We start from the raw sequence: 27,470 nt of genomic DNA, 5'->3' as shown, positions 1-27,470 counted from the left end.
TTTAGAACTCAATAAATGACTTAAGATAAATGTGAAAAAAATCCCCCAGGAAACAGAGCAAAAGGACAAAGAAATGAAAAATACAAGTTACAAGAATTAGAAGATCACTACAGGAGAGCCAACAAGGAAAAAAAAAAAAATCAAAAAAGTTTCACAGAACTAAAGGATTTGAGTTTTTAAGTTGAAAGGGCCTAACACATCTGGCTATGAAAACAGTCACACTCTGACGGGACCATGAAATTTAAGTCTGGAGTTTCCAAACAGGATTCTAAAACAAACAAAAAACAACAACAACTAAAATCACCATCACCACCACTACAAAAAGCAGATCAGATACAAAGAGTTCAAGATTAAAATGACACTGATCCTCTAGGGAGCAAAACTGGAAGCTTAGAAGCATTTAAATGGAGCAGTACTTTCAAAACCACGAGGGAAAATTATTCCCAACCTAGAATTCTACACCAATTAGACCATCAATCATGAGTTTGATAAGCAAAATGTCAGAAAACTGACCCCCCAATGCACCCTGGAGAAAGCCAAGAAAGGCCAAGACTTGGAGGCCAGCAAGAATCCTGCACAAGATGACAGGGGACTCCCTGGCCTGAGAATTCAGGGGGCCTAGGGCAGGGAGTGGGGTCAGTCGGGGTGGGGGGGGGGGGCAGGTAGAGCCATGCAGCAGTTTGGACATCAACCAGTCCAAATGGGAGCAGACTGACCGGAAGCTCTGGAAGAAACCCCACCGAGCAGAGGACCAAGATGCAAATGCAGAGCATATCTGTTTGAAATTATTAAGAGGAGATTTGCACAACCGGGGGTGGGGGTAGATACTGGGGAGTGAACTGACAGGGATACAACTAAGTGATCAAACAGGACAGTAACTCCAGGGAGAAGAGCAGAGGAAGAGGACAAGGTTATCCTAATATACTCCAGAACAGCTACGAATAGCATTTACAAAGGCATTATACTGTGAACCCATGGGTCTGCCCCAAATGAAATCGTATTGGCAGGGTAAGGGCGGGTGGGGAGGGCAAGGGGGTGGATGGGGGGGGGGGACATAGGGACATAGGAAAGGAAGGAAAAAGAGCTAAATTCTCACTTCCAAAGTGAAAAGCCAAGAGATAATACCAGAATGTGAAAAATCAAGGAGTAGCCATATTAGCACAGTATTTAGAATGACGGAAACACACCCACAATAAAAAGCTAAGTAGTTGAAAGTGAAGAAAACTAGAGAAGGGTTAGAGGGAATTGGAAGGGGAGAAACATAGGGTTTAAAAAAATAATCTTAAAAGGGTCAAATAATTTATCAGGGCTATATATGGACAGAAACTAAACAAGTGGTATAGAGTTCATTATTCACTACTGTATCCCTTACAATATTAGAAAAATGTGTGTGCCTGGATTTTATAGCACAATGCCATTTTTTTTAAATGTTTATTTTGAGAGAGAGAGAGCGCACGCGTGCAGTGGGGAGGGGCAGAGAGGGAGAGAAGGAGAGAGAGAATCCCAAGCAGGCTCTGTGCTCTCAGCACAAAGCCCGATGCAGGGCTCGACCTCACGAACCCTGAGATCATGACCTGAGCCGGATTTAAGAGCTGGACCCTTAATCGACGGAGTCACCCAGGTACCCCAATGCCATTTTTTTTAAATGACAATTTTGAGGTCTTCTCTCTTTGAAAGCACATTTAATGAAAAAAATTCACCTCCGATCATTTGTTAGTACCTAGACACTGGCCAGATACACTGCATATATAAAGGCTAATGTATGAAGAGTTATTTGCTAAGTCAACATTCCTCCAGTCTTTTAAACTAGCAGCCTTTCTTACTTTTTAACTTTCATTTATTTTACAACCCACCTTTTTCCTCAAAGGAGTCAAATAGTTATCTTTTTCTTACATCACAAATTTCTCTTAAATGTATAAAGATACAAGTGAGTTGGGGCATTATAGAGTATTAATTAGAACATACTTTAGTCCTTTTTTCCTTTTTCAAAGAACTAAGTAGTAGAAATAAGGGAATTTGTTTTCTCTTAACATTTAACCCTACCAAAATGTTTATTCCTTTATTCCTTCTGTGTAATCTGAAAAGCAAGACACAAGCATTAATTCACAAAACAAGGTTTTTCTTTGTTATGAAGTCATTCTTACCAAAAAGCAATACAAGTCCAAATGTACCTACTTCAAAATAGTATTAAGATTCCATGATACAGGTATTGTAATCATAAAATTCCCCATTTAAATTTTGGCTTTCATGAAATGTCATTTCTTAAGCAAGGTAAGAGAATTTTGACTGAAATAATCATGTATTGGTATTTTGATTGAAATAATCATGTATTATCAGTGTACTGGATTCCACTGACTTTCCAACTAATTTGCTTCCATTATTTCCTTGAAAATACATATTTTCAAGACAGTGGTTTGAAGGAACTCAAGGTCTTATTTTTTAAAATATATTGTGAAATACATCGTATTTGACTGTCAAAATACAGTACTGCAAATCTCCACTACAGAACCCAGGCTCACCCAGAAGTTTTCATTCCAAGAAAATTCCTCTGACACTGAAGGATACTTGTGCAACGACAAAATTTGAGGCACAGGCTTCAAAATTAAAAGGTCATTCTGATGAAGCATCTCAATTTTCCCTAAGAGTTTTGTTATTTTGTGTTGTTTGAATTGACTAATCCTCAAATGGGTTTCAACCACTCTGAAGATTTTCCAAAGTATAACCATGTTAGAATTAGAAGAGACCCTAAATATATTAATTGGACCTACAGTCCAATCTCTTCTCGTCGATATAAAACTGTGGCATAGAGAAGTTAACTCAGCAAGACTCCTGGTTAATCCAGAGTCTCCTAATACAAGCACTACCTGATATGTTTCAGCAACCAGCAGGAAAGTATTTTTTATTAGGTAACTTTTATCTTTGTATTCACACATAAAGGGATGTTCTATCTTCATGCAAAATCAAACTAGGATTCTGTTTATTGCCCAAAAGACAGACAGTCCAATTATAGCTGTTACTGAAACCAGAAACGTATTTCCAAGTTATCTTCCTATATCAGGTTAGTGACTTGATTTGATTTGCACCAAGTAGGGCATATGATCATAGAGTGGGTATTATTGCTGGTTTTTCTCTAGTCCTACTAGATCACAGAGGACAACAAGTTACGGGGGGTTGGCAGGAAGCTGTCAGATCAGTTAAGACTAAAATCCATCAATAGACCCTATTCACTGAACAAAAACTGGGAAATCTTCCTTACCGATGCTCCAGAGAGCAATTCCTTAGACAGTTATAACACTGGAACAGCAAACAGCTGATGTAAGTTTTAGGCTGCACTTAAGTGAAACGTGTTGATGTTCTCATCTTTTAAAAAGAAAATGTAAAAATAGTCAAAAGTTAAGGAAAGATGTAGAGATTAGTGGACAAAACCCAAAATAATGAACGTGCTTGTCCAGAGCAGATCTGTTTAACCAGACAAGTAATCTGAACAGGTGGAAATGCTAAGTCACAAATTTGTTCAGAGATCTTCAGTTACTGGTTGATTCTACTAGGAATGTGTTTGGCTGCAAGTAACAGAAAATTCACTTTATGGTGCTTTACACCAAGGGTCAACGAGCTTAAAAGGGCCAGAGAGTAAACATTTTAGGCTTGTGGGCCAAATAGTCTCTGTGGCAACTACTCAACTCTGTCCTCGTAGCACGAAAGCACAAATGGGTGTGATGGTGTCCCAATAACACGTCATTTACAAAAAATGGCAGCCACCCCACAGGATAATTTGCCAACCACCAGTTTAATCAAAATGTCAACCCCTGGTGTAAAGAGATAGGACTGGAGTGCGTGGGTGGCTCAGTCAGTTAAGCATCCAGCTCTTGATTTCGGCTCAGGTCGTAATCTCACAGTTCATGGAATTGAGCTGTGCATCGGGCTCTGTGCTGACAGCATGGAGCCTGCTTGGGATATTCTCTTTCTCTCTCTGCCCCTCCCCCCAAATAAATAAGTAAACTTCAAAAAAATATATATATATATAGAGAGAGAGAGATAGGACTTACTTAAAAAATAAATAAATAATTTAAAAAACCCTCCAAGGTAGCAAGAAGGCTACAGGAGCTCCAGATGTCATAGCGATGTTCAAGAGGAACAGCAAGGGGGCGGGGTAAGGGGTGGGGGAACTGAGGCAATCACATCCGTCCCTTTCATAAGAAAGCAGAAGTTTTCCCAAAAGCACCTCTAGCAGACGGCACCACCACTCCCATCATTGGTCAGGACAAAGCAACTCAGATGGACACAACCTAGGAGTCCTAAGGATCTTAGACAAATTGTGATTCACTGCCTAGGTCTGGACACATTGCTACCTCAAATAAAACTACGGTTCTTATACCAAAAATGGATGAATGGCTATTGGGTATGCAGTTAACAGTATCTGTCACACTGGACTTTATTTTTTATATTTTCTCTACTGGTATAATCTCAAAAATGAAGTACACTTTCTTAGCTTTGATCTAATTAGTCAAGTGGAGATTAAGGTTAAGCAGGTAAGATGGGGGTGGGGGGGGGTGGGAATCAAAGTCAGTCTATCTCTGGCTCCCTAAAAGTAGTGTTTTAATGGGGAAGCAGGGACCGACACACCTGAATGACAGCGCTGCAGCCCAGCTTTGGGGCAAAAACACTTAACCTAGCCATGCCTCCCTCCATCTGCAACTGGCAAAGCGAGATTGTTCGATGAGATGCTCTGTAAGGTCTAACATCCTAGGAGTTCTTTAAATAGGTTATTTGATCAAGAAAATATAGCATAAAGTATACAGTCAAAATTTCATTCGAAAATAGCAAACCCCAAATCATAAATGTGGAAAATTCTCAGAGAAAGTAGTCTTCAACTAAAGAAAAAGGATTTTATTCAAATAATGCTTCGCACACATTGCAAAAAGATTGGCATTCCGTTCATCCCTTCCAATTTCTAAGAAAACACACGTGTAAGAAGGGCAGTTAACTTTTTAAAAACACTATAAATGTGTCTTGTAAAAATTATACTGTTTCTTACAACAAACTTAAAATAGTTCAAGTCCAAGATGGTAACTGTTCTAGACAGACTACTAACGTAAGAAGCACCCCCCATAACCCCATCCCCCGCTGCCATAACTCTGATTAAGCACTGTAAAAGATAAAAAACATAAATCTGATTACTGCCTTAAGTTTATTTTTGAGAGCAAGTGAGTGGGGGGAAGGGCAGGCAGAGAGGGAGAAGGGATCCCAAGCAGGCTCCGTGCTCGAGCCCACAAACTGTGAGATCCTGGCTTGAGCCAAAACCAAGAGTCTAATGCTTCACCGACAGAGCCAGTTACCCAGGCACCCAGTAATCAGACTTATTTTGAGGCACTGCTCAAATGATAACCCTTTTAACAACAAATTAATCAAAACAAAGTAAAAATCATTGCGTCCTTAAGAAATATGCTTTGCAAGAGGAATCCAAAAGGATAACTCTTGGCTACCTGAGCAAAACCGGCAAGAAAGGAAAAGACCAGGAGGGACGGGGCAAGGAAGTTTTGGAGGAAAATTCTGTTTAGCAAAAATGTCCCCGTGTTTTTCTGAGAAACCTAGTTTTATATCAACATAACATAGATAAATTCTCAGTAACTTAGTCATAACTCCGTCAAAAAAATACACCCCAAACTAAGTGAATGCTTGATTGCTTGAATTAATACAGAAAATTATTTTAATTTAGTGCGCTTAATTCAATATTGAAAGACTTGGAAAATGGGCGGAACTGAAAATCCATCGCATTATGTTGGAGAGAATGTGACTTGTAATTAGTGCTGAAATAAAACACCAACATCGTTTTGTTGTTGTTACCGTGTTAAAGCGCACTTATCACTAAATTTGAACACATGTGTGAGTGAGAAGCCTTTACAGAGAGCCCAAATAGAGTCTATCAAATGATTGCTGTATGGCACAAGAGCGAAAGGAAGGGGAGGCTGGAAGAAGAAAGGAAGGAAGGGCGGAAGGAGGGGGGTAAAACCACCTCAGAGACGCAGGGGCTACTGGAGGTTAGCAGGAAGTCTCCAGTGCGGTGCACATTTAATACCGCTCTTTATTCAGTAATGGAGATCACTTTGCACCAGCCACCGGGCTAGATGAGAGATACCCGGCGAGTGAGGATTCTGCCCTGTAACAGAGCAGGCAGTAGTTCTCAATCCTGACATACCAAAGGGGTTAGCAGGGGTTTCCCCCAAATGCCCGTTCTCAGACAGATGAAAGAGCTTCCTTTGAAAAATGCTGGAGCTTTTCACCTCTGCAAAGCCTGTTTCCCTATATATTGTCTGCCATGGCCGTCTGGGAGTTTTAATCAACCCCCAGCCTCTTCACCATTTGTCATCTGCACCAACATACAATAGGAAAACACATTTTCAGACATGCCTCAGCATGCCAGGGATGGGATGGACCCTCGCTACTCAAACCGCTTTGGACAAAACGTGCTAAATACGTGGCGGGATCCATTTATGCAAAAAGACGCACACGTGAAGTTTAACCTGAAGTGTCCTGAATGCTCCACGTAGGCATTTCCCTACTTCCAGCTTTATCACATCAGTGATTGAGAATTTAAGAGGGTTTGGGTCATATTTATTTATTTATTCTAAACCCTCATGTCTCTCACTTTCCACGCAGGAACCAGTGACTCTTGCATAGCATAGTAGCTGTGACCCCACGTTGGAAGGAGGTATGATCAAAGGCAGCCTGGCCAGACTTGGGAAAACATTTCCACTGAGAATGGACATACTGCCTGTCAAAAGGTTATTCCCACCGCGTTGGGGCAGGAGATCACGTTACCCCAGAGTAACAACATGAAAGGGCAGAATCTGGCCAGAGTCACCCACATACATGTTTTTCTTTCCAACAAGGGCAAATGGGAGACACTGACCTGAACAGAACATCCTTCTTATCACTTGCGGGTGGGTGGGGGCGGAAAGGGTGCCTTTCCCTAATCAATACAGCCCCTGAGCCACAGCCACTGTTTAATTCCTTTTATATTTTTCTTTTCATTCAGAAACAGCTCACATTCAGTAAGACTTTTCTGTCTTAAACTTTTTTTTTTTTTTTTTTTTTTTTTTTAAATCCGAGCAATCACAAGCTATATTCTGTGGAAGACAAAATAACTTTGGAGGCGTAAATCTTAATGTCAATGACAGGAAGGCTTTGGTGAACCATTACCATAAATCTGACAAACGCTAATTTGATGGGTGGCTGTATCTGTCTGCTGCACGGCCAGTCTAGACAGTCTATTGAGAAATCCTAAAACACAACTGTTTGTTCCCTGTAACACCATCTGGATATGGCAATAAGCGCCGACCCAGCGCCATTCACACATGGATCAAAGCACATGCTAATGCTATCATGAAGTCATACACATAAAAAATTCAATCTGAGAACTCGAAGCAATTTTCCTAAGTCTTCAGTGAAGAAACCCCAGACTTAGTGTGACTCAAGCTAAGTGCATGAAGGGGGGAGAGGGGGGAAAAAAGGAACCGAATATTTAATGAGCTTGGGCTTCCAGAGGAATGTTAGGCCACCCATTGTATTGGAAAAGGCTCATGTCACACTTCAGTCATGGTACCCGTCAGGGTGCCCCTTTACAAAAATTGATCTGAGGACCTTTGTAATTACCTGTTTCAGCCGGGGAGGGGCGGGGGAGGGGGAGCACTGCGGATTCATGACAAGAAATAAAAGAAGGGATCCAAGGTGTAAATCTAACATTATATTATATTGGTCTGAGCTGGCAGAAATTTTCAATATTGCACACGATATTAAAAACCTTTCTCATTAAACAGCACTGTGGCATTAGATCAAAGAATCAAGGGCCTCCTATTGAACTCCTTTAAATATTACAAACATAAGAGCAAGTCTGGCTGTGCATAAAATAGAAACAAAGCCAATTTTTTTTTTTTTTTTTTTTTTTTTTTTTTTTGTCCACCCTCATCCTATAGCTGGCTGGAGAGAAACACTGCTTGAGAAATCGATTTCTAGTCAAATGGGGAGAATCCGGACTTCTCCCAAGGTACTGAATAAGGCAGAAATGAATCCAGCCCTGTACAAATTCGCTGACAGGAAATTTTCGGTCAATATGTTACTCCTATCAAAACTTTAAGCTACTCTTTCAAAATGTATCACTCAACAGCACCGCTTCAATTGCACGCCCTCCCAGCCCTGCTTATGCCTCATCACTCCGCGAACCAAACTTCCCGGGGAGATAGGAAATGCTCCCTACGCCCAGTGTTTCGCTCCACTGTGAGCCACTAGAAGAAACTTCGATTTCTTTGCTTCTTGGCTGGCTCACGTCTGATAGAAGAACACAACTAAAACTCTTGGGAATGTGTTATTAGTATATTCATCTGTTTGCTGGGAGACCCCAAACATGGCCCCAGGTCTCATACATCCTAGCATAAGCTTCCCAAATTCCCACCAACGTGTTTTACTTTGCAACAGTTGTTTCTACATCACATGTGTATGTATACGCGCACGTACACACGCACACACCACCAATACATTTTTAAGATTTACTAATCATGTCATAGGGTTAAAAAAATAGGAACAAAACCTGTTAAGAATTACAAGCCATATCACCAGGAGCTTCCACAGGCTATGGCTTATGTTGCAAATTTCAAGGCTATATAGTGGTTAAGACTACTGGAATATCCTCACAGGGTAAGCAAAAAAAAAAAAAAAAAAAAAGGTAACTGAAACAGGGCTTTTATAATACTTAGCAGCACACAGATGTTTGATCTCTTTCTACTCTACCTGCTAGAGCCTTTAAAGGTAACCAAGAATAAAACATTACATTCCAGTTTTTATAATGTCTCAAAAAAAAAAAAGCTCAATTCTGTAATTAGTCATTTTACCATTCTAGATACAAATTCAGTAGAGAGAAAATGAAAGGTAAACAGTTTAGCCATAGTTTTCCTAAAATTCAGTTCAATTTGAAAGACTTCTCACCAAATATTTCACAAAATATATTTATCTTCTTCTCAAGTGGAATATTCTTAACAATGTTTTTGTTTCTTAAAAAGGAAAAATCATCAATTTCACCCTCCCATAGTATGAAACCTTCCCTAGAAATATTTAAAAATTTTAGAAGTTCAAGAAATATATTCTGCTAATTGTCTTTGCAAATTTCCATTTAAACAATTATCATTTATAGGTATTTCATATTCAACCTAAAATAGATTATTATTATGTAATACATTACTACTACAACATAATCCGGATCACAAAGAAAAACAGAACAGCCTATTTTTTTGTACTGCAGGTACAAAACCAGTTTTTTGCAACTGCAAAAAAAAAAAAAAAAAAAAAAACCTTCAAAAAGGTAATTTACCCATCCCCAAAGATAGCCTTAGTCCCTGAACTTCCAAATAAACAAACTGTAAAGATATTTGCTATTTTGGTATACAAGCTAGTTAATATACACGAAGACATACATCTTAACAGGATTAAAAATATTTCATTTGCAAAGCATATGTGCAGACCCACAGGAATAAAAAGAAGTAACATTTACACACAAATGCACATCTCAGATGATCCACCATAATGATCAGATGTTACCCTAGATAGAATTAAGAAAAAACAGTTGAGACAATATAAGTGAGAAATCATAATCATGCTTGTTAGCCATTTTATACATTTATATAGACTTTTTACAAATATAGTTTAAAACTTTTATGCCATTCCCATGCTGGACTGACTACATTACAACTGATAATCATGTTGTCTAGCAGTAATGGCTTTCTTTCAGGCTGTGGCTATAATTCGGTAAGTTTAAAAAGGGAGAGAAAAAAAATCACCCAAACATTGCTTAATGTAGCTAATCAGGCTTTTTCAAAATTAGGCTGGGGATTTAATGTTAGGCAGCATATGAAGGAATTTAAAAATGTTGTAGTGGAACAGTACTGCCATCTACTGGCAACTGTTTAGCAGTGCCTGTGGAGTGTCTTCAAGAACAGCCTATTAGAGCTGACCAAAGGGGAGCCCTTCAGTTCACTTTGCACTGGGAACCAAAAAGAAAAACAGAAGAGTTAGATGGCTCACAGTTTTTCCCTGACTTTAAAAAAAAAAAAGAAAGATACCTTTTCCTTTCAACTGTAAACCGTTTTTTTTTTTTTTTACTTTTGAAAATTTAAAACGTAGTGACCTACAGACTATACTAGCCTAGTAATGAATAGCCAACCAAGAAGGCAATCACGCCTCTACTATGGAACGCTCGTGCTCCTGCAGATAATTCTCTTCAATGCCACAAAATATTATATTCTAATTCTGCATGAGAGATACATCTTCTGAAGAAAGCAGATCACAAGCCAGCATAAGCAAGCCTACATGTCAGCATTCGTATGTTAATCCTAAAAGCGTTCCATATTACTACCAAGACAATCACTTTATTTGGGGTCCCTGTGGATTCAAGTCTGGCTCTGGATTCCCGTTGTACCAGTAAAGCCCCTCTGGGAGGGAGCACGGTACACACTGAAATCCTAGATTTGAGCGACCTAAAGCAAAATCCATGCGTATCAGACAAGCCTACAATGGTATCACCAGAACGGAAGAACCTTTGCACACCTTTTTAATCCTCAAAGATAGATACTAGAGGCTTTATACAAGTTCTACCAATTTTTTAGTGGTTTAAAAGTTTATGTCAAGTGGGGAAATACACAATATGAGGATTCTTTCAAGTAACTTGTACCTGCATAATGGAACAACTCAACTCTTGTAGATGGGCGCTGCATTAGACTGATAAAATATACATACACTTATGGGCTATGGATTTTAACATTTTAGAGAAAAACTGCTACTGCTATTTTTTTTCCTTAAAGACAATAATCTAAAAACACAGATTACAGACACAAAACATGTAAATGACAGATTTTAAAAAGGACTTAGTCTCCACTAACATAGCCGTTTTAGGCCACATAATTGCAGAACTCCAAAGAACCACAAAATAAACCGAAAACCCCAGACATAAAGAGATCCACTTATTAATTAAAAGCAGCTCTCTTGCGCTATTAAAATAAGGTTGGCCATGCATACTTTATTGCCGTCACAGTCTCAGATGGGGCAGTATTCAAAACACATAAAAGTAAAGTTGAATAGTTCTCTATGTAGGGAATGGAGTTAAGTCATGTCTGCTTGCACAAAACTGTTTTGCAAAGAAGCCACATATAGAGGATCAGAGTGGAAGGAAAACAAAACAAAACAAAAAGAGTAAAAGCATCAAATCTCAAATTCAATGCTCCTCTTTGGGAGGGAGGGACAGTGAGGTGTACTGCAAACAACAGGAGCTGAACCAAGAAGGTCTAAAACTTGCCCTGTTTTAAAAAACAGGGACCAGGAACCAAGACAATCTGCAAAAGAAAGAGACAGGGAACTCATTTTTAAATTACATGTTAAATGAATACAAGTTATTTGAAGGACCTTTTATAAGCCCGGTTTTTGTTTTTAACTAATATGATACAGACTGCATTGGTTTCTCTGGGGGGAAAAAAAGGCAATAGTCACAAAAAGAGTGGGAGGACCGAGAGGAGGAGAAGAAGGTGGGGACAAAGAACAGAAACTACTAATATTTCATAATGTGATTTTTAGGAATTTCTAAAAACTGCCCTAGAAATAGTATGACCAAAAAATTATTCCTCATGCCGACTATTCTTTCAAAGCTATAGGTGACTAGCAAAAATTAAGCACCTCACACAAAGTTAGCCTTTCCAGATTTCACACGAATTTCTTCAGGAGGGGGATAACTTAGCAGATCTCTCGGAATAACCACCTACCTTTCTTTATAGTGCCCTCACTGAATGCCAGAGCATACCAAAATTATTTATCACCTTTAAAAGTATGGGAAGAAATTCCTACAATAGATTATAAAAACACAACACTATCGTGGTATTTTACAGGGTACTAATAACCATGTAACTACTTCAACTGTATGGTAACTGCCATATAATTATGATGTCTCATTATTTATGTCTCACAGATTATAGGATACGAAAGCCAGTTACCTGTTACCATACATAGACATTTGTGGTTGGCAGGTGTGGAAAAGTTTGCTATAAGGGTCAAAATTGGCTTTGAAATTGATCTAACCTATGAATAAGATTGCTTTATCTTCCCCTCTCCTCCATTTGTGTGCGTTGTAGATGAAAGGAGGAAACCTAGAAGCTTCTACAGGAGATCTATGGCTTTTCAGAGTCCGTGGCTGGTCTAAGCGGAATCTGCCATTAAACTGTTTTCAGCTGGTTTCCTCCCCCAGAGTATGTTCTCCCTTTAAGTTTCTGTTTGACAGGTTTCGTTACCTTGAAATATTCTGGCATGGAATTCAGACACCAGTGGCCTTAGCTTAGAAACATTTCCTCTTTCTTAATTTTTAATACAATAATCAGCCCCTTTAACCCCCCATCCCACATTTCAAGGCACTCTAGGTACAGGGGACCTTAAAAAGCAGAGATTTGGCAACTGGACTGCTTCCACTTTGCTACATGTTTACTAGTGTGATTAAATGGGGCTTATTCTGTAATAACACTAAACCCCATTCAATTTCCTTCTGAAATCAGCAATGGACTCTAGCAAGAGATAAGAAACAATGATCATGTAATTTATTATTCTTTATTTAGTTTGGGGAACTATGGCCAGTATGCTGTGCTGTCTGCTTTGGTGAGACCCAGGGCACCGACTCCAGCCTCAGCACTAAGATGGAGAAGTCCTAGGAGTGAAATGGTAGGCACTTTGTTTTTTTGTTTGTTTTTTTTTTTTTTTTTTTACATTCTGAATCAAATTCCAGAATTTAGGGCAGCGAAAAGAATTCTCCACTAGCCCCTGCCCCCCCCCCCAAATCTAACATTTTCTTGCTGCTCAAAGTCTAATTTCCTTCCCCAAATTACCTCACCATATGGAAGGAAAGAATCGCTACCTTTATCTGCATTTTGTATCAGTTTGGGCATTCAGGACAACTGTGTGTTCCCTTTTCATTTCCTTGTTTTGTAAGGTTAAGACCCAAAATATGCACCTCCAGAGTTGTAGTACATTTCATGTAAGTCAGAAGATATGAAAATGAAATGATTTTATAACGACTTTGCTTTAATAGGGGTTTTACACAGGGGGGTTCCTGGGAAGATGTCCAGGCAAATCGTGTCCAAAGCCCAGAGTGAAGGGAAAATGCACCTTGATGCACAACATAGTTGAAGAGAGATTTGCTGATGTGTCATTTTAAATGAAATACAAACTTCAATTCCAGCTCAGTTAGGAGAGCGTTCCTTTGTCCTCCTACTTCAGGAATCTCTCTTTCCTTTTCTTTTGAATCTTAGGATTGAAAAACCCCTCAAGAAAGCTGGCGTGTATATACACACCACCCCCCCACTCTCACACTCACACACACACACACACACACACACACACACACACACACACACACACACTCATCTTCAAACAAGGGTTAAGAAGAGCCTGGCTGGTTTAAGAGAAAAATCTATCCAAAACGATCCCACTCTTCTCAAGCATGAATTTCACACAAAGAACTAGATATAAACAAACCACATCTGATAAGAAGTCTCTTTCAAGCTTAAAACAGGAACCCTGCCCCTCCCACCCCCCCCCCAAAAAAATCATGGGGGCCCAAAGAAATAATTTTTCTCTTATTTGGCCAGAAGCACGTGTGTGTGCGCACACTTGCACCTCCTCAGCAATGGTTTTTGTTTAGAAGTTTGGAACAATTCTGAACAACGAAAAGGCCGGAGAAATCCAAGTGACTTGGAAAATACTCCCTCTACGCAATAGAAGCATAAACAAATTCTAAAAGCCAATTTTATATATCCGAGGAGGAGAAGTACACATGAACCCAGCTGAACCAAAAGCTCAATCCCGACAGGGCAAGTAAGCAAGTTTCTCTTGAACCCAAATGATTCTCACATTTCTGAGGCACCATTCCGTTACTGGAGGTGTCCTGTGGACAAAAACTTGAAGAGACAGCATAATTCCGTCAGCTCCTTGGCATTTTATTGAAAAAAGAGAGACTGTTTTCACCTACAAGATTTAGGAATAGAGAGTATGGCAGTGAGGTGGCACCGTGCTTCTAAAAGTTCCCCAAACCCTCAAATCTCATGTCCAGTCGATAACGGATGTGGCTAGGGCTCACCCCATTAAAGAAAAAAAAAAAAAAAACTACAAAATGTTGAAGCCTCCTATTTGGACACTGTGGTGCTTGTTCTAAAAGAGTCATCGCGGTGTTCTAGGAGTTTCTCATCTAAATTAGCACTGACACTGCTGAGCAGTGATACATCAAAGTTATGTTGGTCTTACAAGCACAGACGATCATCGCCTTAAAAGGCATTGAAGTATTTGTACTGTTCGAAGGTAGGGAATGGGAGGTGGAGGGAGCAAAGATATATATTCCTTCGTTCACCTTCCACCCAGCGCTCTCCCCAAAGAGGGGGATCAGTAGGAAGCTTTCCATCTGCCCACTGGGATTAAATTGGAGGGTACTAGTGAAAAACGGGAAAATGCTTCCCACTCTTTTACCTCAAAGCCTGGCCTAAGTGTAATTCATGAAAGGAGACCTGGCCTCTGGGAGTGAGGCTAGGCCTTGAAACCATCATGTGTCATGTTATCTAAAGACAGCTGAGTGTGAGGGTAAAGGTCTCCCACCCTCTTTTCAGGACAACAGTGGACCATGTACCCACCCTTTTTAAAAACAAAAAACATCAAATGTTTATTTTATTTATTGAGAGAGAAGAGAGAGAACACACATGCAAGAACTGTGGAAAGGCAGAGACAGAGAGGTGAGAGAACCCCAAGAAGGCTTTGTGCTGGCAGCACAGAGCCAGGTGCAGGGCTCGAACTCACTGACTGTGAGATCGTGACCCGAGCCAAAATCAAGAGTCGGACGCTTAACTGACTGAGCCACCCAGGCTCCCCAAAAACAGTCAAATTTTTAAATTAAAGGCTATTTAAAAATTTTATATTCAAAATGGCTTGAGTAAAAAGACCCTGTTGGAAGTATTTATATTAAGACTAAAGAATTAAAATCTTTAATATTTCCAATATTAACGGTACCTTTCTTGAGGCATTTGAGAGTTCACATGCAGTAGGCCACAGTAGGCTGAATCTTACTGCCATTCTAAAACCTCTTACACAGGTAACTGCAAAGATCCAAAAAGGTCTATTGGCTGCCTGATAATTGATTAGAACTTATTTCAACCACTCAGCATAGGCCTCCATTTTATAGATTATTGGGGCTTTCAGAGATGAACTTGCTGAACTGCATTACCTAAATGTGAAAAGACTTGATCCATTTTAAGGTCTCAAATCAAAGTTTCAAGAAAATAAATCCAAATAGCATTGACCTGAGAAATTAACTACGTACAAACAAAATAGCATTTATCTGCAACACAGTCCTTTCAAAAATTTACTGTCTAATGAGCAACAGATCTACATTACAAACTTAACACCAGGCAAATTGGATCAAGTGCTAAGATTGAGAATAAATAGCAACCATGAGAGCACAGGGGATGGCAAGGGCCTCCCTGCACTGGAGAATTGGAGGCATCTCAGGAGGAAGTTAGAGAAAGGTGGTTGCATTTGAGCAGAGCTTGAATGTTAGATGCCTCCTGAGCAAGGAGTAAAGCATAAATACGAGTAGACGAAAACAATTCAGGGCCGAGTCCAGAAACAGATGTGGCTGGAGTTTAAATTATACAAGGATAAAGTGTGCTTGTGGCCATGCAACGAAGGGATGTCAAGGACCATTATATTTGAGGAAGCTATGTCTCCGCAGAGTGGAGTTAGAAGGAGAGGAAGGCAGTCACGAGGGGGTGTCCAAGTTGAGTGTCCAAGCTGGAACTCCAACCGCAACGACAGAACGCACCGTGGTGATCCCCCACAACAGAATGCCTCACCATCACACTGGATAATGGTAGGAGGAGGGACAAGGAGGACAGGAATGTGGTATTGCAACTAAGCCACAGGAAATAGTTGTAGGAGGAAAAACAAAAAGGAGTTTAATTTTGAAGAATATGAATTTGAGGGGCCAGCAGGTCAGACATGTAAACAGAGCCAGTGGGGAGAACGAGAGGTTAACTGGTTAGTGGACTGATTTCACATGTGCCACTATCCAAAATAATTCCAAATGGTTCAAACACCACTATATGGAAAAAAACATAAATAGCTATAAATCGGCATCTGGACTCAGCAGTGAGAGATTAGATTGTGAAACTCAAGAAGAATCTAGGGACTGAAATTGAAAACTTGGACATCAGTGTAAAAAGGATAGTTGTCACCGCCCCTTGAGAGTAGGAGGGGTGAGGAAGGGTGGGAAGGAATTCTTTCGTCTTTTTTTTTTTTTTTTTAACTTTGTAACCTGCTTTTTATTCTTTGTATTTTTATCAAAGACATACTACTTTTTTGAGTCAATATTTGAGTCAATATTTTTTTAAAGAAAAAAAAAATGCAGGGGACTCCTGGGTGGCTCAGTTGGTTAAGAAGCATCTGACTCTTGGTTTTGGCTCAGGTCATGAGCTCATAGTTCATCGGTTTGAGTCCCGTGTGGGGATCTGTGCTGACAGTGCAGAGCCTGCTTGGGCTATTCTCTCTCTCTCTCTCTCTCTCTCTCTCTCTCTCTCTCTCTCTGCCCCCTCCCCACTTATTCTCTAATTTTTTTTTTTTTACTGCAACACAACTGAAGCCACAGGAACAGATGATACCACAGATTTATTCCTCAAATATTTAATGGATATTCAATATATAGGAGGACGAGGCTAGGCACTGTGTAAACCAGGAAGGTGATCCCCAACAGCGTCCTGTGAGAGTCCCACAGGAAAAGCACAGGCCTTGGAATCGAACAGGATTCAAACCTCTGCTCTTCCACAAACTAATGTTGACATGAGTTTCTTAAATTCTCTCTCAAGTGCGGCTTTTCTCTTCTAAAAATGAGACTGAAAAAAAAAAAAAAATACCTCATGTGATTGTTGTAAAGAACTGTAGTTCCAGTACCTGAAGGGCAGAACTTGGCGCACAATAGTACACAATTAAGATTCCCTCGATGTCCATCATTCTGCCAAGGTGCGGAAACCCAAAATGTAAGAGTCAAGCAAAAAAAAAAAAAAAAAAAAAAAAGGAAGAAAAAAAACCCTGAAAGTGGTCAGACCACTTTCACTCAGGTGAAAGAAGAAGGTACCATGTCATAGAAACCAAGGGAGAAAAAGTTCCTTCATTCATCCCCTCAGGAGAAATCAACCATCTGAGAGGTGCTGGAATGGACAACTATGTCGAAGGCGGTAAACAGGTTGACAAGTGTTCTCTGGCGATTAGGACAGTCCTTGCTGACTCGAGAGAACAGTGCCAGTGGAACAGGAGAGGATGCCACTTGGCCAGAGGGCTAAGGTGGTGAAGAACGAAGAAGCCCTAAGAGGAGGTCTCCTGAGAAATTTGTGACCGAGGGGATGGGAGGCTCTTGGAAGAATAAAGCTTCAGGAAAAGTTAAGTGGTTCATGGATGAAGGGAGGACAGCGTATGGATAGAGAGAGAGTCAAGACAGGGAAGAGCGGGCAGAGTTAACTGTGAGGCCCTGAGGGAGACAAACTGGGTGCCCAAGTAGAGAGGCTGACCCCAGAAAGGAGGACACAGCACTTGGTCAGAAAAAGGGGAGAAATAGTGGAAAATGTAGATAAATGGTGACTTGTAAGGAAGGGCCGGGAAAATGCCTTTTGATCAACATTTCCATTAGAAACATTTGGCCCAGGAACAGGATTTCCTCCAGTGATTCTCAAAGGCCTAGCAGGTAGAAATGGGGGTGAGGAGGAGGCTGATGGAGGACAGCACAGTGGTAGAGAAAAAGTTAGAAGGGCAAGGGGCTATGTCAATTCTAGCTCTGCGGGGGGAGGGGGGCCAAGGGGGGGGTAAAGACAAAAAAAAAAGGGAAGGGAGTCAAGGGATTCCAGGCATGCCAGTGAACAAACAGCCGAGATGGTGGGCTCTAGAGCGCAGACCTGAGGGACTAGCGAGAGAAGGATGGGACGGATGGACGAAAGGGACAGACAAATGGCCATTCACTGAATGGACTAGGAAGCCCAGGTGGGTTGAGGGTGAGTAAAGGACTGAGCTGGTAAAAGGACAGGAGGCTGTGAACAGGAGGAGAGCTCAGAGTTTGAACCCTTGGGAATGAGGCAAGTCCAGCCCACACGAAGGCAGAAGCTGGCTGATTAAGAGGAATGGAGATGCTCAGGATGGAGAGGCCATTTCTCCAGTCATCAAAGTAGGAGGGGAGGTTACCTACAATAATGCCAGATGATCAACTGGGGCCACGAGAAGGGACCTTGAAACAAACCCAAAGGAGGAGACAATAGGAGAAACAGACGTAAAATTTTCTGAGTAGAATTTTTAAACAGTTTAAAATGTTCTTCTAGATAACACCTGGTCTGTTTGAAAGGCTTTTTAAAAATAGACATTGAGTGAAATCTAACTTAAAGCCACATCTGGGAGGCCGTTCCACCATTCGTATGCCTTCAAGGGAGACATTGAGGGATCTGAGGGTTTTTTCTTCAGCCCCACAACCTATGTCAGACAACACCGCACAACTGCTCACAACGTCTGAGTGACAGTACGCTGACTCCGTCAGCCCTGAGGCCGAGTCATCTGAGCTTGGCCTCTCCCTTCACGCTCCGGGGAAGAGAGAGGATGGTAACATGACGGTCGGCAGCCTCCTAAAGCCAAAGTGTCTTCACATGCCATCCCACAACCAGCAAGGCAGCGTGACTAACACACCTCATCTCCGTTGTGTTCACGCAGCTCTTCCATAACTACCACCACTCTTAATCCTCACAGGTGCTCTGGGAGGCTGGTATGACACTGGGCATTTTTTCTAAGTGACCCAATAGAGCCTTCTGGGGCTGGAAGACTTGTTCAAAGGTACAGAGTCTTCCAGAGTCCAGCACTTTCCACTAAATCACGCTGCCTGAAGTCACTTCAAGGGCCCAGATGGAGGAGAGCTCAGGGGAACACCCAGAAGAACAGTCCCCTCGGCACGACGGCCTCCACCTTTCATGCCCACATAAATAGGGGCTGGGCAGAGGTCTGCTGTGCCCTATAAATCTTGGGCGCCAGGGGTCACCCTCTGTTCCAGCAGGGAGGCAACAGAAGCCTGAATGCTATGGGGTCACTCTTGAGGTCATACAAGGCGGCTACAGGCCACAGAAACGCCATCAAGTATCCTTCAGGGATATATCACTTCAGACACCTTCTACACAGAGTACATGAACAACTGTCCATATGCTCACATCAGTGAGGAGACCAGAAAACCCGGAATCAAAACAGAAATCTAGAACAGCATCACCACTTCAAAGCTGTAGGTACAAAACCGTGAAAGTGCTCCCTGGGTGTGTGGAAGGAGGTAGATTTTTCCTTGGAGTAACATTTTCTGAGCAGGGATCTGGACAGAAGCTGGAGAAAAGAGGATGGGCCACACAAAGCAAATCATAGTATCTTCTCAAACCAAGACAGAGAGAAGGCAGAGGTAGAGAGGGAAGCTTGGGACCCACAGGTCTCTAGAGGCAAAGACCTGGGCACCTTATGTAAGAATTCGCACAAAGAGAAAATTATCACAGAGCTCATTTCTAAAGGGCATCTGGTACCAAATACATTCTGTTCCCAGTCTCCGCTTCACATAATCTTTGAACCCTATTTAATTAAAAAAAAAAAAAAAAAAGCCATGGAAAGCCAGCCCAGTGTTGGCAAACCATTTTGTGACAGGACAAATTCTATCACAGAACACACAATCCAGCAAAGTTACCTGAGACACTGTGCTCATCTATGGAAGTGTTCATCCAAAACCGTAACTAAATTCTGCACCAAACACACAACAATACGTTCAATATTCGGAGTTAGCTCAAATAGGTTAATTTACTCAGACAAGTGGGCAAGCAAATCTCCTCTTTCGTGAATAGTATAAAGATGATGGACAGACAGGTTAAGGCACTGTGAATGCAAACGTGTCTTTCCAGAGGATGATTATGCATCTCGAGTATACTAAAAAGACATAAGTTGCACACTTTACATGGTATATGGGGGGGGGGAGTATATCCCCAGAGACTGCAGTTCATCTATCAAGTAGTTTTTTAGTAGTATTTTCATTTTAATTTTCTAGAAAATGCCACTTTCCAATTCCTTCCTCTGTTCCACCTTTAGGATTCCTCTTTCCTTTTTTGTTGATTGCCTGGAACAGTTGGGTTTCCTCTGCTCGCTAACATCCCGACCTGGTCTCTCAATTTCGCATGCTCTCATATACATCTGGAAAACCTGTCTCCTTTATGTACCCGCTGCTATGAGTATTACTTACATTTTTACAAACACAGTTTGAGGAAAGTAATCCACTGAAACTTATTTTCCAATATTCAGATCGTGAGTTATCAAAAACTGAGTATCCAGCTTATGTCCAGCAGACTCTTGCTAAACTGTAACTGGTCCTAACAGGTAGATCCTTTCTGCTTTCTGGGGAGAATTCCAACTTCGCTTCAATCAATTAAAGGGACTAGGAGAGAATATGTGTAATTAGAAAGTTATCACACAGGTATTTTGAGAGGAACTTGAGACCAAAATAGATACAGATTAGGACCAGTTAAAACTTTAACCTTGTTGAGAAAGTTCTATCAGAAAAACAGAAGCTACACTTATTATTTTTTTTTACACGTATTGATTTTGAGGGGGGTGGATGGAGAGAGGGAGAGAGGGAGAGAGAATCCCAAGTAGGACCCACACTGTCAACGTGGAGCCCCCATAAGGGGCTCGAACTCATGAACGAACAAACTCACTGTGAAATCATGACCTGAGCTGATATCAAGAGGCAGATGCAAGCGACTGAGCCCCCTAGGCACCCCAGAAACCACACTCCTTTTAATAGAGAATGTCCCATCACGAGTGAGTTGCACAGGGACTGCAGAACTGAACGCACAACCAGGACATTTGGGCCTCAGCTGAGTTAGCTATAGGGAGCTGGGCAGCATTCTGAGGGTGGGGCACTGCCCGGCTGGTACTGGTGCCCCAGGGGCCTGGAGAAGCAGTCCTGTGGAACTGGGGTGCACACCTCTGAGGAAAGGGCCCTGCCCTGCTAACTGGGGCCAAGACCTCTAACGGGCACATAATAAGGCTAGTTCTGGAAATGTGTAGAAGCTAGACTTAAACCAACTACTGCTGCTAAGGGAGAGGGCCACTGCTGGGGCGATGAAGTGGAACAGCAAGAAAACAAGAAGCAGGAACAAGTCCCTCCTCTGGCCTTGCGGTCTCCCTGGAGCAAGCCATATGGCAGCATCTACCAGGGAGCACCTGGCAGGGAACGGTGCTGTTCCATTCAGAAGGGCAGATTTGGGACTAAGAGACAAGAGCTTGATTAGCTCAACAGCTCAGTGACTGGCACAGCAGATACGCTACTGACACCCAGGGCAAGCTCCTCATGGTCAAGGTCACTGAACACCACAGGGACTCTACCCCAAGACAACAACCTAAGAGAAAGTGAGTGAATGAAATATAAAGTGTCGTTCTCACCTCCCCCACTACTGTATCTTGAAGTTTTTATCCAGTGTTACAGCGAACACTTACAGGCATCAGAAATAGTTCTAACTTCTTCCAGAAGTTGTTCGTTTGTTCATCCGCTTCCTCGAAAGCCCACCTGAATACCAATGTGATCTTCACTTTAGTGGTGAGAAAAATATTTCCACTTAATGCATTTCTGGAATCAGGAAAAAACCTCATGTCACAGATTCCTTTTTAAAGATTCTGAGACCTCTTCAACTAGAGATCGGTTTTCCTTATTCCCTCCTCTCCTTGAAACAAACCACATCTTAGAAAAAGGATGCAATGGTATTAGTTTAAAAGCGCCAAATACAGAGCCCTTACAAATAACCTCACTGTTGGGAAAGCATTTCAAGGTATTTGTGAGGGGCTTACTCTCACCGCTTTTTTGGGGGTGGGGGTGGGTGGGTACTCTTGGAAAGCAAAGGCCCCTCCTGTCACCGTGGCTGTCAGTGATCACACATACATTCTCTTACTCTTCATTGCTGTACTCAGTCGTCCAAATTCCTTAAACATTCCTTGGGCTATGGGCAAGACTTGAACCATGGTAGTACATCCTTTAGACTCACCCACCCAACTATGGTCTTCCTAGAAAAAGTCTTTGGGCAGCAGCAAACAACAACAACAACAACAACCACCATCACCACCGCTCATTAGCTTAGGACCTCCTTAAATAGGTTTGCCTTTCCATTCTCTTTTGGTATTTTTTTTCCCCTGCCAGCTACAATGTGCACGGACAGGAAGAGCCCAAGTATTTGACTGAGTGTGCCTGCCCCCTGGTGGGTGGCAGGGTGAAGCACACTCTGTAGGAGATCCTCTGGGTATATACGACACACTCTGAGACAGCGAATTAAGTAAGAAGTGATGGGAGAAAGTTCAGACCAAGAATCCTAATGCTGAAATGTGAACACCTACTACAAAATGGAAGGAAACATAATAAGAAAATTGCTAAGACAGTTTTAGAGACTAAGCACCAAGATTTTGTCCTGAGATACACTGACTTGGGTCCCTTATGCTGAGTTATGAGCTATGTGTTAGGTGTCTGTGTACCTACTGTTATCTTCAATAATTAAATCACACAAATCTTAAGGCTAGAACTCAGGCACTGGTACTTTTTTTTTTCTTAAGCTCCCAAGTGATTCCCATGTGCAGCCTGGATATAGAATCACTGATCTAGGGCAATGTTTCTAAGCATGTGTTCTGAAACCACATGGATCAGAACCAAACTCTGAACTAGGCCTAAAAAATAAAGATCTCTACAGGTGAGCCTTATACCTGGGGTTTTCTCAATCTTCCTAAGGAGTTCTCAAGCAACTACGCTGCAGAAATTACTGTTATACAGAAAGGATTGGGGGTGGGTAACTCCTAGTGGTGAAGGTGAAAGTTGCCTCAAGACAAAGTGACCTTGGAAATGGAGGCTTCCCCTGAGTGGGTTCCAGGGGGCCTTTCTATATTAACAAAGGTCCAATAGAAGGAATAGGCTTCAGGACAATCCAGATAGACTTAGGACTGCCAGACAGGACTGGCAGGGAAACATCCTGCCCATGCCTACATGGCTGTTTAGAAGACCTTTTTTCTTAGTGGGAAGTTTTCTCTAATCTACACTTCTCCTTCACCTTCCATACCCTAGCCCCTCAATAGAACCAGGAACTGTAAAGCAGCACCTAGCAGTGTCTTTTTCATTGACTTATTCTTGGGAAATAATTATTTGGAAAACACACTCCTTGAGGTGCCTGGCATTACCCAAAATGGTCTGATCCCCATCCCCTCAAACACATACACAAAGCAAAACAGGCATCCAAGGCCCTCCTTCTTGGTACAGCTTTGGAAAAGAACCCCTGGGATAGATGAGGAGGGCTGGGCTGGAGTGCAGAACTTCTAAGGCCAAATGGGTTGAGTCGCTTAACAAAAGGACCCAAGCGGGGTGGTGCTCATAAGTCACTTGCAGTGACAAGGGTTCTAGAACGTTCTGCCCTTTTGAAGTATCCTAATGATATTTGGTCCAAATTTAGAAAAGCCAAGGCTTGGATAAGTACCATTATTAAGTATGTGCCACCCATCTTGTAAATGGAACTTCCCCTAGGAGGGCTGAACAAATATAGTTTGCGTTAGAGACAAAACCTCAAAACCAAGGAGCCTTCCTAACTCCTGACATTCTCGCATGAATTACTGGATTATTTCAAAATCTCAACCTCACATTCCGACCCAAATTGACCAGAGATGTGTTAACACCTGCTGCTCACATACCTGCCGCACACGGTGCCACCCACTTCCCAATGCTGTTCGCTCCTACAGCAAATGTGAAATGAGGTGTATTTTACTGGCAAGGAGCTAAGTTTCATGTACGTTAGGCAACTTGCCCCAAATCCTGCAGCTCTCAGTGGGAGAGAGAAAGCTTAATTAAATCCATTCCCACGGGGCACCTGAGTGGCTCAATCAGTTGAGCGCCGACTTTGGCTCAGGTCCTGATCTCACGGTTCGTGGGTTCGAGCCCCGCGTCGGGCTCCGTGCTGACAGCTGGGAGCCTGGAGCCTGCTTCGGATCCTGTGTCTCCCTCTCTCTCTCTGCTCCTCCCCCCGGCTTGTGCTTTGTCTCTCTCTCAAAAATAAAACAAACATAAACACACTTAAAAAAAAACCCATTCCCATCTGACCCCAGGGACCGCTCGCCCACACATCAGGGGCTCCCCCTGGGACGCCCTTAACTGGCTTCCGCTCTGACCCCCATCCTCACGCCCTCCTCACCATTCTCCCCGTAGGCCAAGCAGTCCAGGGCAGCTGTCCACCTGGGTTCACAAACGCAAATACCTGGAGGGCAGGCCAGAAAGGCTCCATCTGTGAAGCAGCTATAGGGAGTAGAGGGTGAGGGGGACCGAAGAGGCCCGTGGTGTACAGAAGCACGCATGACCGTCCTAAAGGCACGCAGACTCCACTTTCTCAAATTAACACTGTGCTGGCCAGTAGAACTTTGAGGCGGCTATGTGTACACGTGGCAAAGTAAAGGTGAACCACAAGGGCACAAAGGAGGGGACGCCCTGAATGGCACTTCCCGACCATCCGATGGACAACACGCACCGAGAGGTCTATGCAACGTAAGCTTTGCTTAAGATGTTACCTTCCCGACATACAAGCTCCTTCTCTTGATGTTCCTACCTCTCTCGAGATGATCACCCCCCCTGCCAGCTGAACCGGTGGCAGGTGTCAGGACAGCCTCCCTCCCCTGTGTACAGGTATGACCACGGCCTCCCTGTGCCCCCGTCCCCTCCCTTTGTCCTCCCATAGTCCTGACCATCACTCCCTGGCGCCTTCTCCATGCTCTCACGTGTCCAGTGTTTCTCCTTTTAATCCCGTGCAATAATTACTCAAGTGCATACTGTCCTTTGTTCTTATAATGTGCTTTTGCTCCATTTTCTTTAGTTTTGAGTGACAGCAGCTTGGTGATGCAGGCAAGTAAAACACCGTTTCTACTTTACAAGAGATGAAAGAAAATACTGTTTCTACTTTACAAGAGATGACACCTTCAGAAGGTTTAAGTGATTTGGCCACAGCCGCCAGAATAACCTTGCCCACAGTTTTACCTATCGACAGCAACCTACCCTCTCTCACTCTCCCCGCTCAACCTCCCCACCTCCTCGTTTCCAGAACTGTGTAAGGCAACTGCTTGGGGAATATTTTTTACCTGGATACCCCACAGTTACGTTAAACTCAGCATCTCCTGAACCGAAGGTATCCTTCTCTCTTCTGAACTTGCTAGTCCCTTGAGGTCTCCAGTGACATGTCAGCCACCATCCAACCTGTTGCCCATGCCACAAACCTCAAGTCCTGGACTCCTTACCTTCCTTCACCCACTCAGCCAGTCAGCAGTTTCTGTCTACAGGACTGACAGGGCCTTCCAGTTCTCTGGCCAGTGCCTCCCTGTGTAAGCCAGCATAGGCTGCTAAAACACAATACCCTAGACCCTTCACACTCTGCACTCTAGCCACATCAACAACCCACTATGGCTCTTCCCACCATGCCTTTGCACAGTTTATTCCCTCTCTGGAAACCCTCTCCTCTTCCTCCTCCTGATCCTTACAGCCCCCTTTTGTTTTGCTGGAATAACTCCTCCTCAAAGTTTAAAAGCTTTAGCCTACATAACTTGAGTTCCTCCAGAAAGTCTGCCCTGACCCATAACCCTGTCTGTCCCTTTCTGGGATTAGAGGTCCCCACTGTGGGTCCCCAGAACACTGCTGACATTTGATTATATCCCTTACTAGACAGGTACTAGGGCCATCTTGTCAATGCTGTATCCTTAACATTTACCATACAGCACACCTTCTATAAATATCATTGTCAACCGCCATTCTCAGGAAGGGGAGGACCAGATTAAGCAAGGGTTCCTCATCACTGTCTACAGCAGGAAGTCCAATCCTTAGCTTGGCATTTGAAGCTATCCTAATGTTCAAGCCCCTGATGTTTGTATTTTAAGGCCTACCAAGAAGAATGCGGGGCTCCGTGTTGCCTTTGGGGTTCAAAAACAGAAGACGGATGGGCAGAAGAGAAGCAGGGTGGAATGGGAAGAGGGGAGGTGTTACAGATGTGTGCCCTCCTACCAGGACAACCACGGTCTCCGTACCTCAAATGTCTGTTCCAGCTTCAAGACACATGGTCTTGTACTCTGACTTCCCTCTATTCCCCATGAGACCCCACACCTATAGTCCCTGCTCAGCTGGCTCCTGCTCTCCTACTTTCCTTAGACACCGTCCTTGTTCACTGTGGCTTCCACAACACCCAGTTCTACTCTTAACAGCCCAGCCATTTTCAACATGCAGGCCATGGACTCCGGAGGGTACCCCAAGACCCTTCCAAAGGACCTACAGGGTCAAAACTATTTTCATGTCAATACCAGGACAGTACTTACCTCTTACACTGTGTTGACATTTGCACTAATGACGTAAAAGCACAAGTGAAGAGAACCACTGGCCCCTTAGCACAAATCATGGCAACAGCATCAAACTAAAAGCCACTGTAATTTTCACCACCATGCACTGGTAAAAAAGAAAAGGTCAGTTTCACTTGAGAATGACCTTGATGAATCAGTAAACACAGATTTTATTAAATTCATTAGTCTATCTTAGACTCTGGAAGGATCTTTTAGCCATGGACAATTTATTATTATTTCTTATTATTACCACGACATGTTTTTATTACATATTTGTTACTTATTTTTATTACTTTATTATTCTGGGTGATAAAATGGGAAATGCAATATAGCATTTCTGTTATTTACTAAAGTATGAGGATGATCTCAAGAAAAAGTATGTATCAACTGACTTAGCATTTTTTTTTTTTTCCACACAACACTATTTTGACTTTAAAGAATGACTAAGAGGCAAACTACAATTATTCAAACCTGGGTATCTTATAAACACTTTCTCAAAAAATAAATGACATGAGCCAGTGAATTCAAGTAAACACACAGCATTGTTGCCAGTGATAAAATTTAACTTTCAAATGCAAATTGATTTTTTTGGAAAATCTTTATTTGCCATGGTGAATTTGATGAATTCCCAATACTGAAAGCCTTTTCTGCTGAATCAAGTGATATTAACAAATTTGATTTTTCTTATACTGTGTTAACATTTAGAGGATATACTTAACTATATGTTAACTATTGGTTCATTTAACCAATATTTTCCAAGATCAATACTTAATATTACAAAACCATGCACAGGTAAAGATCCTTTCAAAACCCAAGACAAATGGATTTTTTTAACAAAACTGACTGTACATATCCTGATATGGCTTCAGAATCCACATTCCAACTAACCTTTAAGAAAGGGCCACTTGAGGGGAACCTGGGTGGCTCAGTTGATTAAGCATCGGACTCTTGATTTCAGGTCACGGTCTCACAGT

At 42.2% G+C, this 27,470-nt stretch overlaps 1 protein-coding gene across 5 annotated transcripts in view; it reads right to left on the bottom strand.

Moving 5' to 3' along the window:
* Positions 1–27,470, bottom strand: part of ARL15 (ADP ribosylation factor like GTPase 15) — a 402,537-nt gene that overhangs the window by 295,050 nt on the left and 80,017 nt on the right. The window contains exon 1 of one of the 5 annotated variants that reach the window (XM_042994876.1): positions 15,073–16,387. The exons of the other annotated variants lie outside the window; for them this stretch is intronic. Within the exon in view, the coding sequence (XP_042850810.1) occupies positions 15,073–15,135 (63 nt within the window). The 5' untranslated portion in view covers positions 15,136–16,387. Of the gene's footprint in view, positions 1–15,072; positions 16,388–27,470 lie in introns of those variants that run through there. 5 annotated transcript variants of the gene reach the window in all.

Source organism: Panthera tigris, chromosome A1, assembly GCF_018350195.1.
Source record: "Panthera tigris isolate Pti1 chromosome A1, P.tigris_Pti1_mat1.1, whole genome shotgun sequence".
In the NCBI taxonomy this organism is placed as follows: Eukaryota; Metazoa; Chordata; class Mammalia; order Carnivora; family Felidae; genus Panthera; species Panthera tigris.
The sequence above is the reverse complement of the archived record's forward strand: the minus strand, read 5'-3'. Positions and strand labels throughout refer to the sequence as shown.